Source organism: Hypanus sabinus, chromosome 8 (assembly GCF_030144855.1).
Source record: "Hypanus sabinus isolate sHypSab1 chromosome 8, sHypSab1.hap1, whole genome shotgun sequence".
Classification (NCBI taxonomy): domain Eukaryota; kingdom Metazoa; phylum Chordata; class Chondrichthyes; order Myliobatiformes; family Dasyatidae; genus Hypanus; species Hypanus sabinus.
This window is the reverse complement of record NC_082713.1, coordinates 51,568,359-51,589,298: the sequence shown is the minus strand read 5'-3', so window position 1 is coordinate 51,589,298 and position 20,940 is coordinate 51,568,359. Positions and strand designations below refer to the sequence as shown.

Here is a 20,940-nt window from a genome sequence, read left to right as displayed (position 1 = left end):
CAAATGCACAAGAAAGAATGAAACCAGATTAACAAAATGTCATCCGGTTATATGACAAGAATTGGAGGAGAATGGTAATTACCAATTCAAAGGCTGTAAAGTCTAAAAAGGCAAGAAAAGATGTTTATGAAGTTATTACCTTTGTCACAATTGCATATAATAACTTATTTTGATTATAGTACATTTGGTACAGTGGCAAGGGTAAAAACTTGTCTGGAGGGATTCAACCAAAGGGTTCGTGATAAGATGGTGACAAATTTAAAACAAAATATTAGAGAGGAAAGAAGATGGAGATGCAGCAGTAATTGCAAGATAGAAAGGTCAATAATTTTATTTTGAAGAGAAGAAAGATAATAAAAATTTTAAAGGATTTGGAATTAACTGAGAAGGTAGAACAATTAACAACAGCTATCAAGGACATTGCTAAAGTGAAATAATAAATCTGCATTTACTGTAAGCCTTTCTGATCACTCATTTGAAGTGCACATGAAAGACAAGTTGTTAGTTGAGATTATAAAGGTGTTACATTACCCTTTTTATGGGATTCGATGCCACATAGCAGATGCACTGCCCTAAATACAAGACAAGGGAGGCAGTTGTAGAAATGACCTGCTATGTGTAATAAATGGATTTATTGAAGAACAAAGACAGGTTTATTCACTGATTTAATAAGCTATATATAAGCTGTGACTGCTTGATATCAATATTGAAAACTGTTTCATTTTCCAACTTACACCCTCAATCAACAAAGATTCACAACTGTAAAGTACATATGCCATTCTTACCTGGTACCATCCTGGGCACTGCAGTTTACATCTGCTCCATGCTCCAGAAGCCGTGTGACAATGTCAAGCCAGCCACGTGCGGAGGCTTCGTGCAGTGCTGTATAGCCTGCATTATCCCGGTGATTGATATCACACACTTCATTTTCCAAACAGTAGATAACCACATCCTATACAAAGGGAAAACAACATCTGAATGAAACAGCAGAACAAAATTTACATCTTTACATTTGTATCATATTAACTTACAACTTCCATTTTTTTAAAAAAGATATTCAATTATGTTTATTATGGTTATTACAGAAATCCTAGCTGGTTTTAAGCAATATTTTCTTAATTATAAAGTAATAATTATGTCTCAGTCATAGATTATACATATCAATGGGAGGACCCTGGGGAATGTTGTGAACAGAGAGACCTTGGAGTAACAAATATATAATTCTGTGTAAGTGGCAATTTAGGTAGACAGGATGATGAGAAAGACATAGACATGCTTGCCTTAATTAGCTGACGTCTTGAGCATAATAGTTGTAATATTGTGTAAATAATATTGGTTAGGCTGCACATGGGGCATTATGAGCAGACCTAGCCACCACATGAATAGAAAGGATGTGATTAAGCTAGAGGGTATAGTCATGATTCACAAGAATGTTGCCCGAATTGTAAAGCTTGAATTATAGAGAGATTAGATGAGCTGGGTCTGTTTTCAAAGCGAAGGAAGCTGAAAGGTGGCATGATGTAGGTTTATAAGATGCCTGATTCCTATGGTAGGCAAAAACCAATTCAAGGTGAGAGGAAAGAGTTTTCAAGGAATCTTGCTTTGTAAATAAAATAGTAATGTATTTCACTGACCCTATTTCATCTGCGAAGTTTTAATCAACTGAAAGGATAAATGTAAATTATGTTTTTGGGCCTTTTATTATGACCAATGTTAATTTTCTCATTGCACCAACACATTTTGCACTAAAATGGTTTAATGTCATATCTGAATGGTTTACTTTCCATGCACCCTAGGATGATAAGGCTGCCACTACTCCCTCTGGTGCCTAAATCAGCTGCATTCCATGGATAACCTAGAAGTTCTGGCATTTTTATTTTAATAAATAATTTAGTTTTGCAGTAAATCTTATTGACTAATAAAATTTACTAATAAGTAAGCAACAGCTTAGTTCCCCAAACTCTTATCCTCCACTCAGCAACAGGGAGCGGTCAACAGATAAAAGCTATTTTTCAGAAAAATTTATTAAACTTTACACAATGTTTCCCAGTTATTTAAATAACCAGAATCACTATAATAACAATCACCCGTTTCAAAAAGTTCTTAAGTTTGTCATTTTAAAATCCGCCCACCTCCTTCTTGGTATATCCTTCAATTACCTTTTTCTCCCTAACACTTAAGTATCTTTGAGTCTATTTGTAATGCCTAATCCCACATTCTTAACCAATTTCACAATTCTAATTAATTAATAAAATTTTCTTTTACCTTCTATCTCATAAATGAGTATCTTATTCTTGAGCAAACTACCCAGAGGAAGTTAATTTCAGAAATTTATTTTAAATGGAAAAGTTGCTTAATTGGAAGTATTCTCTAGATAACTTTTGGAGTAACAATTACCCTATTCACCTCTTTCCAATTAGTTGCAGCAATTTACTCTACCAGAGAATACCTAATATTTTAATACATGCAGTTGAGAGGAAATCTACAAGGCCAAGATGATAATTTCATAAAGAAAACAATATGCTTCATTTGGATGTGTGAAAATAGAAATTTACAGTAAAATTCTACATTACTAAAAGCGAGTTTAATTTAATAAACTGTGCACTGTACATTTTAGTTCAGATTATGTGTTAAAAATGACAGATCAAGAATGAAGATTTCATGTATTAAGTTCACCTGTAGACATGTAATTCTGCAAATTCAGAATGAACTTCAATTAACATTGTGTCAAGTCTGCAGAATCACAAGTGAAAACAATACATTATTATATCATTTTCCTGGTCTGGGTTTACATATTGGCAAAGATACTACCGAAGTGGTTTTATGCCTACCAAGTTACAAGGTCTGACTTATTCAAACTTTCTGATCTTAACATTTTTTTATCCTTTTATTGATTGTACTAAACAGGGGCTTTCTGTCCATGTATCGCAAGCTATGGTTTCCTTCCATATTGTCATGCTTAAATAGCATTTCATTGGCTCTAATCCACTCCAGTGGAATCTAAGGTAGAGAAAGTTGCAATATAAATGGAATATACTTTTGTTCACTTTTTAAAACTCAATTTAATTGAAAAGTCACTTGGAAACTAAAGTCATTAATTTATTGTAAATTCCATCAATTCCCTGATTTCCTTGCTGGGTTTTACAATGGCATCAAAGATTTGCAGCTCCTGCATGGATGGGAACATCCAAACTTTTAATTACACATGGCCCCTGACAGCACAGAAGACTCATGCAGAAGCAGTCATTCGTTATAGTTATGTTGCCTGCTTCAGAATTATTAAAGACCACCTGCCAGAGTAGATGAGTATCTCTCTTAGCATAATGTGGTTTCATTTTCCTGGCCATGCTTCAAAGAGCATTTCATGGAGAACAATACAATACAATCCCATTCTGGCTTGATTGCTTAGTTGCACAGGTGCAGGTCAAGTTAGGAGATGCCCAGTGATACTTTGGATCCATGCAAAATGACCCAGAAATCACCAATGTCACATAGTTTAAAATTATTCAATTTCAGGAAAGTGAGCATTGCTAACTATTGCCTAAAACCTTCTGTCTGTCAGAAGGTAGTGACGAATCAACAACTGCAGAATTTCTAGTGAAGGCACTTTCACAATCCCATGTAGTAATGTTCCAGAATTCATGTCCAGTGATAAGGAGAGAACAGCACAATATTTCCAAATCAGGATGGAGTGCAGACTGAACTGCACCTGTATTTTTGAGGACCATTTCTTTTGCTTGTGATTGAGAAATGGTGCACTGAAAAGTTCCCAACCATCTTGGGGAGGTGAAACACTTTCTCCTGGGGGTAGGTTTTGTTCCCATCAAATTCAAAGTACGTAACTGGCAGTGGTCACAGGGCCAAGATCCCAAGACACCTATCAAGGTTGACCAAACAAAGCAAATTTGTGGGTGAACTTGAACAGTGACGTTAAAGGAAAACAATGATGATTCTTCATAATCAAGCGGTTGCCTAATGAGAGCTTAACCTGCTGATGTAGGTGTGGATCCTTATGCTGATTGGGAAACCAATCTACCTCCTACCCAAATCCATAAACCAGACTTTCCAAGTAGGCCTAAAATCTCTGCCCGTTCCAGCCTCACTGAACCCACATCCTCATACCCCATAGTTCAGTCCCTTCCACCGATATCTGCAACACTTCTCATGCCCCTGATCTCAGTAACTTTCAATTCCCTGGCCCTGACTGTCTCACCTTCACCAGGGATGGTCAGTCCCAATATACTTCTATCCCCAATCAAGAAAGCCTCAAAGCTCTCCACTTCTGTCTCAACAAAAGAACCAACTAATTCCCCTCCAGCCCTTTTCATTTCCCATCCACTCAGCCTCACCTATCACTTTCCAGCTAGCCTCCTTCCTCTCCCTCATCTTTTTATTCTGGTGTCTTCCCTCTTCCTTCACAGTCGTGATAAAGGGTCTCAGCTCAAAATGTCAATTGTTGGTTCATTTCCATAGATCCTGCCTAATCTCCTTAGTTCCTCCAGCGTTTTACAGATATTACCTCTTTCCATCAATTAACCTGCAATAACCAGCAAGGATGGCTGCAGTGATGAGTGCCTCGGAGGAGGACAGGAGACTGAAACACTGTCAGGTGACAATGAAGGATGTCAGAGACGAGAACCCCTTCACCATGGACTTCTTGATTAAGAAGTTCCTGTTTGAGCATGACGCATATAACTCTTGCCTATGGAATGCCTTCAATGCACTCCAATTTGCCTGCTGTCACAACAGGTCAACAGCAGATACTATTTCATCATCTCTCCACTCAGCTCTGGAACATCTGGACAGTGAAGGTGCATGCATTAATATATTCTTCACTGATTGCAACTCAGCATTCAACACCATCATCCCCTTAAAACTAAATACGAAGCACCAAGACCTAGATCTTGATACTTCCTTATACATTGGATCCTCAATTTCCTCACTTGCAGACCCCAGTCAGTAATGATTAGCAAAAATGTCTCCTCCATGATCATCAACTGCACAGGTATGCCACAAAGCTGTGTGCTTAGTCCCTTGCTCCACTCACTTTATACTTATGACTGTGAGGCTAAGAGTAGCTCCAACGTCATATTTAAGTTCACGCATGTTGGCCAAATTAAAGGTGGTAACAAATCGACATATAGGAAGAAGAATGTAAATTTGGTTGAGCAGAAGAGGAAGGAATCAGGGATCCAAGAGCTAATTGCTATTAGGGAATTGGAGATCTTATGGACCATAGGAGAAAAGGGAGGAGGAGAAGCACTAGAAGAAGGTTGACAGGCCGCTGAGAAAATAAGGAATAGTGGGTGGGGGGAGAACGAAGAATGAATAAAGAAAGAAAGGGAGGGGGAAGAAATTATCTGAAGCTAGAGAAATCAATTTTCATGCCATCAGGTTGGAGGGCATTGAGATGGAATATAAGGTGTTGCTGCTGCAACATGAGTGGCCTCATTTTGGCATTTGAGAAGTATTGTGAGCAGTTTTGGGCCCCTTTTGAAAGATGTACTGGCATGGAGAAGATCCAGAGGTGGTTCATGACAATGATCCCCAGAATGATAGGGTTAATGTATGAGAAGTGTTAAATGGCTGCGGACTGGTACTCACTGGAGCTTAGAAGAATGAGGGGGGGAATCTCAATGAAAAGTCTAAGACCAGAGGGCACAGCCCAGTCTCAGAAAAGAGACATCCCAATAGAACAGAGAAGAAGGGGAATTTCTTTAGCCAGAGGGTGGTGAATCTGTGGAGACCAAATCACTGGGTATTTTTAAAGCAAAGGTTGATAGGTTCTTGATTAGTAAGGGTGTCAATTATTACAGCAGGAATGCTTAATGGGATTGAGAGGGAAAATGAATCAGCCATCATTGAATGACAGCGCAAATTCAATGGGTTGTATGAAATAATTCTGTTCCTATGGAGACACACACCGAGACAGACATCAAGTATGCTGGTGAAGGTCTCCAAAACTGGTTGGTCATGCAGCATAGCAAGGCATCAGTAACAGAATGCTGCTGACTGCCACAATCCAGGCTACAAGAGTACGTGTTAAGGGATGTAATGAAACTCTGTGAAGCCAATGCTAAGGCTCTACGGAGAAGGACCACAGTATAGGTTCCTTTCTCTATCGTACAAGGAGGGTCAGAGTTGGATGGAGAACACCTTGAACAATGAATGAGACAATGATGCTATGTTTACTGTGTTTTTCTTCAGAATTCACAGCACAGAATGTATTGACCATGAATGCAAAAGTTGTTGGCACTATTCTTCCTTTGTATATTTATAACACCAATAAAGTCCAATTTTGAAATTTAAAAAATAATTGGACAGAAGCCACAAAGTGACAGTATATCCACATGACCACTGTTCTTGGTAGAGGTTGCAGGTGTCGAGCCACATCAAGTATCTAGAGAGTATTGTGTAGATGGTACAGTGCAAAAACGGTAAACAGAACAAATATTTAGGATAGTGGATGATACATCAAACAAACTGATTCCTTTATCTTGTACTGTGTTGAGTTTCTTATGCATTGACTTGTGCGTTGTAGATGAATTCACCAAATGATAACTACGTTTCCAATTGCATAGTACTGAATTGAACAATGGCACATGATTAACTCTAGATAGGATAACTCCCGTGTTAAAAGTGGCAGCAGCATCAGCTCTCAGAGATAAAATGCTTCCAATATTACAGAAACTATGCTGTTGGCAACTGATAAGTCATGTTTCTCGCTGTTTATTTATTTATTTTGATACAGCGCAGTATAGGCCCTTTGAGGCACATTACCCAGCAATCCCCCAATTTAATCCTAGTCTAATCACAGGATAATTTACAAAGGCCAATTAACCTAACTAAACATCTTTGGACTGTAAGAGAAAACTGGAGCACCGGAGGAAACTCACATGGTCACAGGAAGAACGTACAAACTCCTTAAAGACAGCGGTGGGAATTGAACCAATAGACTACTGTAATTGTGAATGAACTTCTCACTGAGTTTTGAAACACCCAATATGTAAGTTAAATTTTAAAATGTGTTGCATTTAGAATCTACTGTCTGCTTTCATCTGAAATTGCTGCATCCTGCAACCTACTGTTGGTACAATTTTTATAAATGCAACAGTGATCCCTTGTGGCTGTTCATGTGTACTACAACAGTTAAAGCTTGGTCAGGAGAGAATTTTGTGAAAAAGAATTTCAATTTAATCAGATGATCACTATTAATATCTAAATTATTTTCAATGGTAATATTATAGGAACAGTCAAGAAAAACTGCAAATATTCTTTAGCCAGTCAGCAATAATTTGAATTAACTACACAGTGGAGGTGGATGAGCAAGGGATAAAAATGAAGTGAAAGAAGGAAATCAAGGTAGGGGGTAAAGTAGGCTAGGAAAAATTTTAAGTGCCACAGTTTGGGAACAGGCCTCTATCTCCTTTCCTTGGTATGGTGCAGTCTGATCAGATCCTGTGCTGTCATCAGGCTGCTAGAGGGAACATCAGGGCCACAGACTGCAGCATACAGTACACAGATGCTGCAATCTATGTCAATGCTTCCTGTCTGCAAAAGTGCAACACACAGGAAATCAATATGAAGTCAGCAAAGAAACGAATGGAAACCCCCATTAATTCAAATGGATCCTGTCAGAAGTGTACTACAGACTATTACAAAGATATAAAAAGTTATTCCAATCACTCTGCATAATAAGAATGAGTCAGTAAAATTCATGTGGTGAAATGGTTGGTTTGTTTCTGCTTTGTAATCAAATTTGATTATCTCATTAATCTAGATATTAGAACTCATCTGGATTTAGGGAATCAAATTAACTGGATTTAGAGCATGCTCAATGCATTTTTCAATCTGTTGATTACAGAGGTATGTAAGTCAACGTGGGCAAGGAAGAATGTAAAATAAGTGCCATTAACAAAACTAAACTCATCACTAATTAAATTATATTATTAAAGACTTTACCTCATAGCCTAATCGTGCTGCCTTCTGCAGCAAGGTTTCACCAGCATTCTTATTTACAATTAATTTTCTTGTTTCAGATTGAGACTGCTGTCCTGTGGATGTCTCTGCTTGAGCAGATGGTGACCGTGACCCTGTTGCATGTTTAACAGGAGTAACTGAGGATGTCCTCTTTTTCCAGCAGACTGAATAATCAGGTTTCTTCTTTGGTGATGGGCTCCAATCAGAATCCAGCATTAATGCTAAGCGCTTCAGGGAACGTTTTTGCCTTACTTTAACCTAGTACAAAACAAATGTTTAATAAATCAATTAATGGACCAAAAAAATTGTATCATATAACCTTACCAGTTAACTCAATGTGCTCTTTGTCACTGCCTTTTCGAACTTTGAAATGATGCAGATAGTACTGGGTCTATTACCACACATTATTGATTTTACCTTGATTTATTTAAAATAAGCTATATCTCTTTTACAATAAAGGAAACATGATTAGGATTATATACTGCGTACTACATCAAGGCCCTCCATTGGTTGGAGTCGAACATGGACGCCGCGTCTCAACTGCCTATGTGATACATAAGCCAACATGCAAGCCAGTGCAGTATGATATGAAGAGTAAGCTGTTGCCCATATTGCAGGCCCCCCCCCCCCACACAGCTGATGAATCCAAAGGAACAGCAGAAATAGCAGAGACTGATACAATTTGGCCCCAGCAGGGTCACAGGAGTTGCCAGTGTTGAACTCAATGTAGGACTGCCATAGGGATCCCCACAACAGATTTTTCCTCGGAGTTTACTCCCGAAGCCTTCCCCATAAATGGGTATTGCCGTAACACAGTAGAGTTTTAAGATCAGAGTTTTCCTTTTCCTAGATGAGTTGCCACCCATGGCTGACAAGCCCCATCAACCTGAAGTGACTGGTTTAAGGCGCCAATAGCCCAATTTTGACCCTTCTCCTGTAAGTAGAAACAATGGTTCTGCTGGGCTTATTAGCTAAGCCATATGTGAAGGCCAAGGGCTGGATTTGGATGTCAGAGGCTATTTGAAACCCATGCCATTGGGAGCACTTAGTTGCTTGTTTGAGCGTATTTCCACTACCCCACCCCCCACCCCCAGCTATGAACTTAAAGGAAGAGTATAAAATAAGTCTTAACGTTTGAATACCACCTTAAAATCTATGATTTTTTTTATAACTACTCCCAAGCAAACTATTCCAATGCTCTATTTACTGCCCTTCAACCCTCCCCAACTTGCTATTTACAATTCTGGTGCTGTATCCCAGTACATCATTCTGCCCTCCTGAGGCAGAGCACACCATGTCTCACAATGTCTCCAATATAAAATAATCATCCCTATTCCTGAGTTACATTGTGACCTTATTCTTCATCATCACTAACATTATTGGTCCTGCAAGATACATGAATTCTTAATTCCTTTGGCTTTGACCGTTTGCATACTTCCAATTTTCTTCAGCCCACCACTGCCTTGGCAGCGTTCAATGGATTTCTAACCTTATAATTTTGAACAAACTTTTGGTGTACCTTCTTCACATCTCATTTTAAACATATGTTTATTTTAATTAAGGCTCAAAACAATGTGGCTACACAATCTTCTAACTTGTAAACAGAGCTACTGTAAATTGTTTACCTTGTGCTTTCCTTGATTGTTTGCACCATCTTCTGATGACAAGGGCCCACTTATATGCTTTGTCTTACATTTACGTTTTCCTGATGGTTTTTCAGACTGGTAGTCACTTGGAGATTCTTGTATGTGGGACAAATTCAGAGCACCTGGGCTGCAGGGTTCTTTAAGTTTACGTATACTTCCTGACACAGGAGTGCTGTGCCTGACACTCAGGTTCCAGTCAGTATTAGGCAATGTGGCTGAAGGAGCTAGCCTCTTTCGTGATGAAGCAGGTGGTGTCCATATGCCTAAAAAGAAAACTGCAACATGGTTAACTGGACCAGGGTCCATCTCTGCTCTAGATTTTTAAGTTCTCATGAAACTGTATACCCACTAGTAGTCAAAATGTTTTAGCTAAAATCCACTTTTGGCATCAGTGGAGTATAATCTTCTGTAATATCAGAATGTGCAATATGATGTTATACTAAAATGCTGGAACAGATCACTAGAGCAGTTTTACCTCAACCAGTCAGTGCTTGTGGTTGTTGTCCAAATGACAATTAATGTTGGCAAATATACACATGGCAAGATATGAGCTGTCAGTACATCACACAGATGGGCAACTAAATCATGAAGGAATGCTTGATATTAGTCAGCATCAAACACTAATACAGTGCAGATCCTCTGGTCTCCAAGTCTGCAGCAACCATCAACTATTCACTTACACTAATCCTATGCTAATCACCATTTTTTTTCTCCATATTCTCATACTATGCTCCAAATGTCTTATTCTTCCTTCTTAAAAGGACTAAGAAAAAGAAGCAAGAATCAGTTGTCCATTTCAGCCAGCTCTACTATTCAATAACATCACAGATAATTAATGGCCTCAACATGACTTTCCTTCTCTCTCCCTATACGCTTTGACTCCTTTTGATGTTGGCATTTATAAATCACTGCCTTGAATATATGCATTGATTATACTTTTACAGTGCTCTAGGGTTGTTAACTACAAAAACCCCAATCTTCTGAGGGAAAAAAATTCTGCTTCCTTAAATGGGCCTCCCCTGAAATTACACTCAGTAGCCGCTTAATTAGGTACGTCTGCACATTTCTTTGTTAATGCAAATATCTAATCAGCCAATCATGTAGCAGCAATATACGCATAAAAGCATCCAGACATAGTCAAAAGGTTCAGTTTACATGGTTATCAAATTCATGACTTATGTTGGTTTTGGAATTCTTTAATACAATATGGGGTGAATGGCAACTTCCTCCTTCATGGAAATCAGCAGTTGTTATCTTATACTGAAACCATGGTAAAGATCAATTAGATCTTCCAGTGACAGTCCTATTTTGCTAACTTCACATGTATGGAAGATAATGGAATGAATGGTTATAGTAGGCTTCCTTATTTTGCAGAAGGTTTTGGAAAATTAGGTGTATCGTAAAGGGTGAATGAAGATGGATTCTGTGTTAAGTTTGGAATCTGATATTTGTAAGGTCCAAGTTAAAGAATCAGTGATAACAATTTTCTTTGATGTAGAGAAAGCAAACAACATATCATTGACCAAGGACCACTGTTTAAACACAAAATGATGGGAATTGGTGGTAGAATGTTAAACTGGATTTAAGATTTTTTATGTGATAGAAAGATACAAGTTAGGGTGGGAACAATGTTTTCTAAGAAGTATGAGTTACAGAATAGGACTCTACCAAGGATTGTGTGTAGCTCACTTGTTTTTAACATGATTAACGATGTTTTCTTAAATGTTGGCTCAGACATTTCCAAATCATTATATGCTGATGATGGTGCCTAATGGAAGAGAGGCAGGAATATAAGTTATATAGTTAGGAAAATGCAGGCAGCTATTGATTAAGTAGAGGAATAGGGACATCGGTGGGGGTTTAAAATTTCTGTTGCAAAGACTCAAGTTATTTGTTTTTCTAAAAGGGACATTACACCAACAACTGATCTCAAGCTACATGGTAAATATCTTAAAGAAGAGTCAGTGGTAAAGTTTCCAGATACGTGGATGGACACAAGGCTAACATAAAAGGTGCATGTAAATAAAATTATAGATACGTGTAAAAAAGCTCTTAATGCGCTCAGATGCTTAGTTCAGTGTGATTGGGGCTTGAGAAAGAAGTTACGGAAACAAATATATATTGCTTTAATCAGATCGGTCTTTGAATAAGGATATGTTGCTTATGGGTCAGCCTCACCAGTTGTCTTAAAGCCTCAAGATAAAGTACATGCTCAAGCATTGAGATTATGTTGTGGTACTATTAAATCATCCCCAATTTCGGCATTTCTGGTAGGAATGGGTGAAGTACCTTTACATCTGTGCAGGTTATAGTTTATTGGGTTAACGTAAGAAGATATAAAGTTGGTCATCCAATATTGGCAATAACAGTAGGGAATTGGGAGCACTGCATTTGTAAGGTCTTCAGTTTTGGGTGGATGAGGAATAAATGGGCACAAAATTATGAATTGTTTAATGTGGAATATGGTCCCAGTGTACCCTTTTCTGTCATTCCTCCATGGTCTTCCCCTTTGCCTGTGGGTGATTCAAGCTTTTAAGTAAAGATCAAGATGAAGAATGATTTTATATCAGTGGCACTGGAAGATATTATGGCTTAGACTAGTGGTCGCCAACCCATCGATCGCAGAAAATGAAAAATAAATACACAAATACTGTTGAGAGATTCTCTCCGGGTTGCGGGGTTTTAGTTCCGTTCTTTCTGTCCAGTGCACATGGGTGTAGCTCCCCCGCACTACAGTGTACTTCAGTGGTCCCCAACCACCAGGCCGCGAGGAAACAGAAGGAGTCAGCTGCACTTTTCCTCATTCCCTGTGTACGCCCACAGTTGAACAACTCACGCGAAGTCATCAGTCGCCTAAACGCAGTGATACCCGCGCGCCAGTGTTTGCCTCGTGCGGCCGGCGAGAACCACCGATGCTACTGGCCCGGAGCGCAGCTGGCAGCAAGAGCCGATGTTGCTGTCCCGGAGCGCGGCCGGTGGGAAGTGCCAATGCTACCGGCCCGGAACGCGGACAGATGGGCACCGCCTCTGAACCCATTTAGCACACCAAATGTTTGTGGGGAACCCGGTGCAAAGATATTTGTAGACAACATAATTCGAGCTCAAGATTTCATAAGTATCAGAGCAGCTACCTTGCTGTGATCTAATGAAACCAACTTTTGTTGGCTGATAGATCCTACAAGGAGGGGCGGGCGTGAGCCTGTCACACTCCTCGCTCGGTCGGCCGCACTCACCAGACTGCGACTGCCGCGGCCCCGGTACAGGGACCTCCGGCGCTGACCTTGTCCTCTCACCCCACCCACGACCAGCCGCACCAGGTCAAGGCGTCTGGCGGCAGGCGGGCAGAGGCTGGAGATCGGGCCAGGAGACTGTCTAATTAGCCAATGAAGCCCTCAAAACTGCTTCAGTACCCTGAGTCCAAGCATCCTATACTTGAAAGACAAACCTACTGAGTTTTATCAGCAGAAAAAACGTGAGCAGTGCGGGACAACAGCTAAGTGCCGAGAGCTGTGAAAACTAAATTGCTTCGATTGTCACTGTTTTCCCGTCGTGCTTAACATCCCCCCCCACCCCCCCGGGTCGGCTGGTCCGCAGGAATATTGTCAATATTAAACCGGTCCGCGGTGCAAAAAAGGGTGGGTACCCCTGGCATTTATACATTATTTCTACTTCCGGTCTTTTTTCCCCCAGTGCGCATGTGTGTAACTAATCAATCTGGAGTCGATCTCGCCTTGCACTAAGGCTGAGGTAGGGGATCTTGAGCTTAAAAAGGTTGGTGACCACTACTTTAGGGTATCTTGCACAAGGACTCCCAAGTCCCTTGGACCTCTGCATTTTGAATTCTCTCCCCATCTAAATAACAGTCTGTCTGCTTATTTCTTCCAACAAAGTTCATGACCATACACCTTCAAACATTGTATTTCATTTGCCACTTCTTTGCCCATTCCCCTAAACTATCTGAGTCTCTCTGTTTCCTCAACACTACTTGCTCCTCCACTTATCTTTGTATCATCGGCAAATTTAGCCACAAGTCCATTAATCCCATAGTCCAAATCATTGACATACATCGTAAAAAAGCAGCTTTCCCAACACTGAACCCCATGGAACTCCACTGGTAACCGGCAGCCAGTCAGAATAAAATCACTTTAATCCCACTCATGCTAGGAACTTTCCTGTAATTCCACGGGCTCTTATCTTGCTAGGCAGCCCCATGTGCAGCATCTTGTCAAAGGCCTTCTGAAAATCCAAGTACACCACATCTACTGCATCTCCTTTATCTACCCTGCTTGTAATTTCCTCAAAAAATTGCAGTAGGTTAGTCAGGCAGGCTCTTTCTTTCAGGAAACCATAGTGGCTTTGGCCTATCTTGTCATGTACCTCCAGGTACTCTGTAATCTCAACCCTAACAATTGATTCCAACAACTTCCCAACCACTAATGTCAGGTTAATAGATCTACAGTTTCCTTTCTGCTGCCTCCCACCCTTCTTAAATAGCAGAGTAACATTTGCAATTTTCCAGTCATTGGGTACAATGCCAGAATCTACTGGCTCTTGCAAGATCATTGTTAATGCCTCTGCAATCTCTCCAGCTACTTCCTTCGGAACCCAAGGGTGCATTCCAGATCCAGGAGATTTATCCACCCCCAGATCATTAAGCTTCCCAAACACCATCTCAGTCATAATTTTCACTACACATACTTCACTTCCCTGACACTCTTAAATGGCTGGTATTCTGCAGATGTCTTCCACAGTGAAGACTGATGCAAAATACACATTTAGGTCCTCTGCATCTCTCATTACAATATCTCCTATGTCATTTTCTATTGGTCCTCTATCTACCCTCGGCTCTCTTTTACCCTTTATATATTTAAAAAAGCTTTTTTTATCTTCTTTGATATTAGTTGCCAGCTTCCTTCCATAATTCATCTTTTTCCTCCTAATGACCTTCTTAGCTTCCTTCTGCAAGTTTTTAAAAGCTTCCCAATCCTCTATCTTCCCACTAGCTTTGGCCTCCTTGTATGTCCTCTCTTTTGCTTTTACTTTGGCTCTGACTTCACTCGTCACCCACAGTAGTGTCCTTCTTCCATTCGAAAATTCCTCCTTATTTGGAATATATCTGTCTTGCATTTTCCTCATTTTTCGCAGGAACTTCTGCTAGTGTCCCTTTCCAGTCAACTCGGGCCAGTTCCTCTCTCATGCCATTGTAATTTCCTTTATTCCACTGAAATAATGACACATTCGAATTTAGTTTCTCCCTCTCAAATTTCAAAGTGAACTCAGTAATATTGTGATCATTGATCCCTAAGGGTTCCTTAACCTTAAACTCTCTTATCACTTCTGGATCATTGCGCAACACCCAATCCAGCACAGCCAATCCCTTAGTGGGCTTCTTACATGTCTATACAGATAGTTCAAAAGGTCCAGTGACAGGTCATTCAGATGTTTCTGTTTATGCTCCAAAACTTTCAGGTGTCTATTAAGATGATCAGACATGGTGGCATCCGTCAGTCTCGAGAGACCATGGATCTGCGCCTGGAGTTTCCAGGGCGCAGACCAGCAGTTGCCCAAGCTGCAGGCCTTCCCCTCTCCATGCCACTGACGTTGTCCAAGGACTAGGATCCATGCAGCTTGGCACCGATGACGTCGCAGAACAATGTGTTATTAAGTGCCTTGCTCAAGGACACAAACACGCTGCCTCAGCTGAGGCTCGAACCAGTGACCTTCAGGTTACTAGTCTGATGCCTTGCCCACTAGGGCACGCGCCAAGGTGATCAGACAAAGTATCAGTATTCATGTCTGAGATGGCTGTTATCACTTTAGCTTTGGAATGGGTCAAAGAAGTACATCCTGATTATGTATGTCCCTGCACTGATTAGTTCTCGATTTTGACATCTATTAAAACAGGTATTTCAAGTTGCAGACCAGGCGTTCTTCTTGTGATTGGACAATACCTGTTGAAGCTGCAGGGTCTAGACGTGTGTGCACATTTCCTGTGGGCTGCTCTCCGTGTTGGGGTTGAAGGAAATGAGGTGGCAGACACTAAAAATTAAGAACGTAAATAAAGTGGTGCTTTTGCATAAAGGGATGGTGAAAGCCATAATTACAAAGTCTATTTGATCACTGTGGCAACAAAAGTTGGAATAAGGAAAAGAAAGGACGACATTTATATGAAACTCAGAGGATCATGGGAACTCAAATGGGAAATGGGTATAAAAGGAGGGAAGAAGTTATACTTAAATGTTTACATACTGGACATACTAGGTTGAATAATTCCTTGTTCAGAATTAGTATGCAAGATCCAGACATTTGCAGGGTGTGCATTTGTCAAGAAATGGTATAGCGTATATTGTTTGAACACAATTCCTATGAGGTGCAAAGTAAACATCTAATTGTTAAATTCAAGTTTTGGGATAGACACAATTTAACATGGAGTGTTTGTTAGGATATCACTGTCATTGTAATGCATATATGTACATATCTGACTTTCTGAAAAGCATGAGGAGAAGGACTCAAGTATGTCCTCTTTCTCTTTATAGAACAGCAGCATCTTGATAAACCTCTTCTGTACCCTTTCCAAAGACTCCATACTGTTATTGCAAATAGAGCAACCAGAATTATATCCAATGCTTCAAATGAGACCAACCAGTGTTTTATACAGATGCAAGATAACTTCCCTACTCTTATACTCAACGCCCTGACCAACGAAGGTAAGCTTGTTATACACCTTCTTTACCACCCTGTCTACTTTGTGAGTGTCACTATCCTTCCTTCTCCCAATCTTCTGACCACATACAATTCGCCCTCCAATGCTCCATATACTGATTCTCACACTTTCTGTTGCTATAATCTCTCTGGCAACCTTTTGCCTGATTTCCTTCAGAACATATCCCAAAAAAAGTTTTCAAATTGTCAACCTTTTTTTAATGGCAGGCAAAATTCATCCAAAAGCTCATCATCTAACTAACAGTCCAGAAATGAGAGAGACAAATTTCTAGCCAATGGTCTTATATCCATTATCATACCAGAGATAACAAACCTAAACCATGAATCAGTGATGGAAGTTGACCCACATTAATCATATACTTTCAAATATCTGACAGCCTTTTCAAATAATAAGGTAGATAACTGATGCATTTTGAGTGAATGGTACTGGAACGTTCTTGGACGTTCAAGTTCCTATTGTGTCAATCAGCAGGATCAGTTGAACTTCACCAATTTTGTGGCTAAAACTATTTTCCAGAAAAAAAACATGAACTTCTTATGATATGTTTATCATCGTCATTTGTCAAGAAGAGCAATAAAAGTAATGACTGTGCAAATTAATCACAATTAGAGGCAGGGTGTATGGAGCATCCAGGGAGGGTAGCACGTCTGGTGAAAGTGCTTGTTGTGTCTATTCTGGGGCAACTCACTCACCTTTGGTCCCTACCAGACACACAGCTCTCACCTGTGGCTCCAAGTAGCTGTTTGCATGCAACAGGGACCACACCCTAGCCCATTGTTTCAATGGCAGGCTAAACCAGGTGAAGGTAGCCAACAGCCTCAGCAGACTGGACTGATGAGATCTACAGTGAGGTCCGAAGGCCAGAAAGGCAGAATTGTAATACTCTGTGGAGAGTGAAGGACATGAGACGGCACAGAAAACATCGTGGTAATCTACTACAACCAAAGAAGACCCCAGTTTGTGACACTTGTTCGTTCCACTGGACCCAGATTTCTAAGGTTGAGAGAGTGGTACTGCCCCAGTGCAATGGCTTTTCAACTTTAAAAACTCTCCCAAACAGGTCTCCTGTCATCCTGGACAACCAACATACACCACGTACAAATATTAGTAGCATTCAACAAAGTTTTAAGACTTATTTCTAATGATGGCAATTCATGCACTTTTCAAGACACTAAGTTTTACCTGTAGTAACTGTCTTTCTTGTTTGCGAACCGATGCCATCTTGATTTTTCGCCCCTCCTTGTAAAGATACTTCAGAATCTACCTCATTCCGGAACTTCTTTCTGTTGCCTCTTACTTGTGTCTTAATGGTGGGACTTTGTTCATTATTAGTTTTTAAATTCTCATCAGTCTTTATGAGGCAATTCAAGTTACGTAGCTCCAAGCTATCCTCTTCACTCACTTCAGTAAATAAATTGACATTTCTTCCTGCCTCACTTTCTTCTTTGGTCTCTTTACCCTCCGTTTTAAATAGTTCTTGACCCGTTGAATTCTTTACATCATCTTCCACTACCTCTTGCATACGCTGATTTTCTTCCAATGAACTGTCTGTCTGATCACAACTTAAGTATATTTGTATGCCGCATTGACTCTCTGCAACATAAAAATTGAGAACAAAGCAATATATAAAGACACTTGAATTATCTTCTGATTTGAGAATTTCACAATAATCTGAAACTGCGAAATTATGTCTAAATTACTCTGAGACTTAAGTAAAATACATATCTAGTAAAATTTCACCAAATTGATTTTCATTACCCTCTGCCTCTGAAATCTTGCAATCAATTCACAGAGTATGGGAAAAAGTAGAGAAAGATCTAGTCATGTAGTTGGTCTGCTACATCTTACTGGAGATTTTTGAAGCCACCCAGACAGCCCCAACTTCTAGATTCCTGCACTCCTGTCAAAGTGCAGTGGGGCAAGGCAGAGTTGCTTGAGCATGGAATCAGACCTATCAATCAAGTAAAGACCAACTACAATTTTTAAGAAAAACAGGATAACATAATGAAATAGTTTGACTTGGGCTCTCAGATGCAAAAAATCAGCAAATTGGGGAGAATGCAATGAAGCTGAGTTGGGAACTAGAGAATAAGCTTCAGTCTACGGACAGAAGGAAATGGAAAGTTGACCAAGAAAATATCAGATTGGGCACATTTTAAAACTGAGGTGGCATAATAACAAATAGGCTGTAGCAGGAATGCAGAAAACACATTACAGAAGTGGAGGTAGTTGTTGACCTACTGCCCAACTTTGCATTTCATCATTCCAGGCAAATATGTGAAGTAGAGGGATCTACTGATGGATCCACAGCTAATTCCAGAGTCAACAATGTAGGGGTGGAAAGAGAAATCATTGCTGGAAATGCTCTTGCTATGATAATATAAGTGTGGTAAGTTGATACCAGCACTGGGTCAGCAATAGCATTTGGTTAGCTACGTTTACTGCAATGAAGTAAAAGAAAAAGAAAGCAGATCTCATGAATAAAATGTCTAGGAGTTCAAGAGTTATAGAAGAAAAGTTCTTCAGTATTCAGGCAGAGTTAATTTGGTGAATATGATAAAGAGGAAATGGCAGGGAAGTTTAAATGCTCTCAATCTTATTAGAAAGCCAAGAAATCTTAGCACTTGTTGATGGGTTTAGGCAGAACTGGAGAGAAGGCTTAGCAACATGGTTTGTAATGGAGAAACGCAGAATCCACCTTTGTTCAACATGGCAGCCAGTGAATATTTCATAATTAAAATAATCTAACAAATATTGGTGGGAAATAATTACACTTCCTCTGTATCAAATATATCCAACTCAGCATCACAGATTTTAGGGGTCAAAAATGACAACATTGTGGGTAGCTAAACAACAGGAAGAAAATAGATGAATCAAAGACATCAAAGATACATGAGGAAGTTTTGTAAAAATGGAGGAAAAAGCCTCTTGGCATATTAAAAGAGCAGTTTTATTTCCAGGAACAGAAACAGAGAGAGTAGAAGAAACCTATATAAATTGGTGGAGTGGGCTATAGCAGAGAAGCACTCTATCACAATATTTTAAAAAGTCTGCATGTACAAAATTAAAAGCGCCATTAAAATATAATTAAATAATGATTCAAAATCTTTTCACCATTGTTTATTTTTTCATTTAAATAAATATGAAAAACTATACTGCAGGAACTAGGAACGTAAAGAAAGAGATGCTATCTCTGTAACTGGTTGTAAAGTAGCAATGCATCCTGGGAAAATAAAAAGACCGGCACATGCCAAAAGCTGCGCATAGCAAAATAATTTCACAGCAGTCAGTAAAACATCACTCACATCGAATTTCCATAACACTGCAAGTGCAAATATTGGTTCAAAATTTATTTTGTAAATGAGAAATTTAACTTATTAAAGATCGATGAAAACAAATTTCATAAGGCATTTTAAAGGACTTGTCGGTACCTGACAGCTGGATTGGTGAACCACAGGTTCCGCAGGCATTTAGAATTAATCTTTCAAAACAAATGATGCATCAATCCAACCTCAGTGTTAACATTCTTGCCTCTGAACCACAGGGCTACAGGTTCAGGCCCCACTTTTGAAGGCTAGAGGGCATCATACAGGATCTAGCTTTAGGAACTGCCACACTGATGGAAGTGCTGCCCAATGAACAAAACATTAACTGGACTTTGGAAACACAAGAGATTGCAGATGCTGTAAAATGGAGGGAACACACACACACACACACACACACACACACACACACACACACAATGCTGGAAGAACTCAGTGAGTTTGGCAGGATGTGTGGGGCAAAAGGGATAGTCACCTTGAGGACACTGGGTTTTGCCCTGAAATGGCGACTACCCATTTGCTTCCACTGATGCTGCTCAACTGAGTTCCTCCAGCATTTTCATGTGCAACCATGTGTAAAATATCTCACAGCACTACTTAAAGCACAGCAAGTTTTCTTTTAGATTGTATCAGTAGCTACTGTACATCCTTTAAATCAGGAAAAAGAAGTAAGGTAACTTTTTAACAGATCTATTTCTCAGCAGGATTGAAAAGTTCAAGCTAAAAGAAAATCAAGATAATGGCTAGCAGCAATTCTGATTAAAGAGCACAGTGCAGTGAGAGTGATCACATGATGAATGAAAAAGGACAGCAAAGGGTACGTCTTTTTCAGGAATCAGATATAGTCCTGTTGATGGGGATACAGCAAAAAAAACTTAGAAACATAATTTTGCCATCACTGCATAATTTTTTTTGTGAAGCAACTTTCAAAACAAAAATTAAGTCGCCTATCTTATTGTGTTTGTTTAAGTGTTTATGTATTCATATAAAATTCATATTAGGAGTGTGTTGCCTTTATGGCAGTTAATTAGTTTATAATATTTTCGCTTAGTAATTCGTTTGCTAGCATTCTAGTTAAAGTTAGGATTGTTTAAAGTTGTCTGTGAGAGATCACGGCATGCGATGACATCACATCCGGTTTCGTCGTGTCTTGTGGGAAAATACCGGTTTGGAGAAACGGGAAGGTTGGGGTCGAGACATGTGCGAGCGCAGCAGCAGCAAAGTTTTCTCTCTACGCACCAGGAACATTGTGAACGCAACGCTATGA

At 39.7% G+C, this 20,940-nt stretch overlaps 1 protein-coding gene across 4 annotated transcripts in view; it reads right to left on the bottom strand.

Moving 5' to 3' along the window:
* The window catches only part of bcorl1 (BCL6 corepressor-like 1), a 212,139-nt gene that overhangs the window by 36,887 nt on the left and 154,312 nt on the right, over positions 1-20,940 (bottom strand). For 3 of the 4 annotated variants that reach the window (XM_059977160.1, XM_059977161.1, XM_059977164.1), the window contains 4 exons: positions 17,533-17,943; positions 9,606-9,901; positions 7,963-8,238; positions 786-952 (listed from right to left, as the gene is read on the bottom strand). In XM_059977160.1, the coding sequence (XP_059833143.1) occupies positions 786-952; positions 7,963-8,238; positions 9,606-9,901; positions 17,533-17,943 (1,150 nt within the window). The remainder of the gene's footprint in view (positions 1-785; positions 953-7,962; positions 8,239-9,605; positions 9,902-17,532; positions 17,944-20,940) is intronic. The other variant, XM_059977163.1, reaches the window with a different exon arrangement.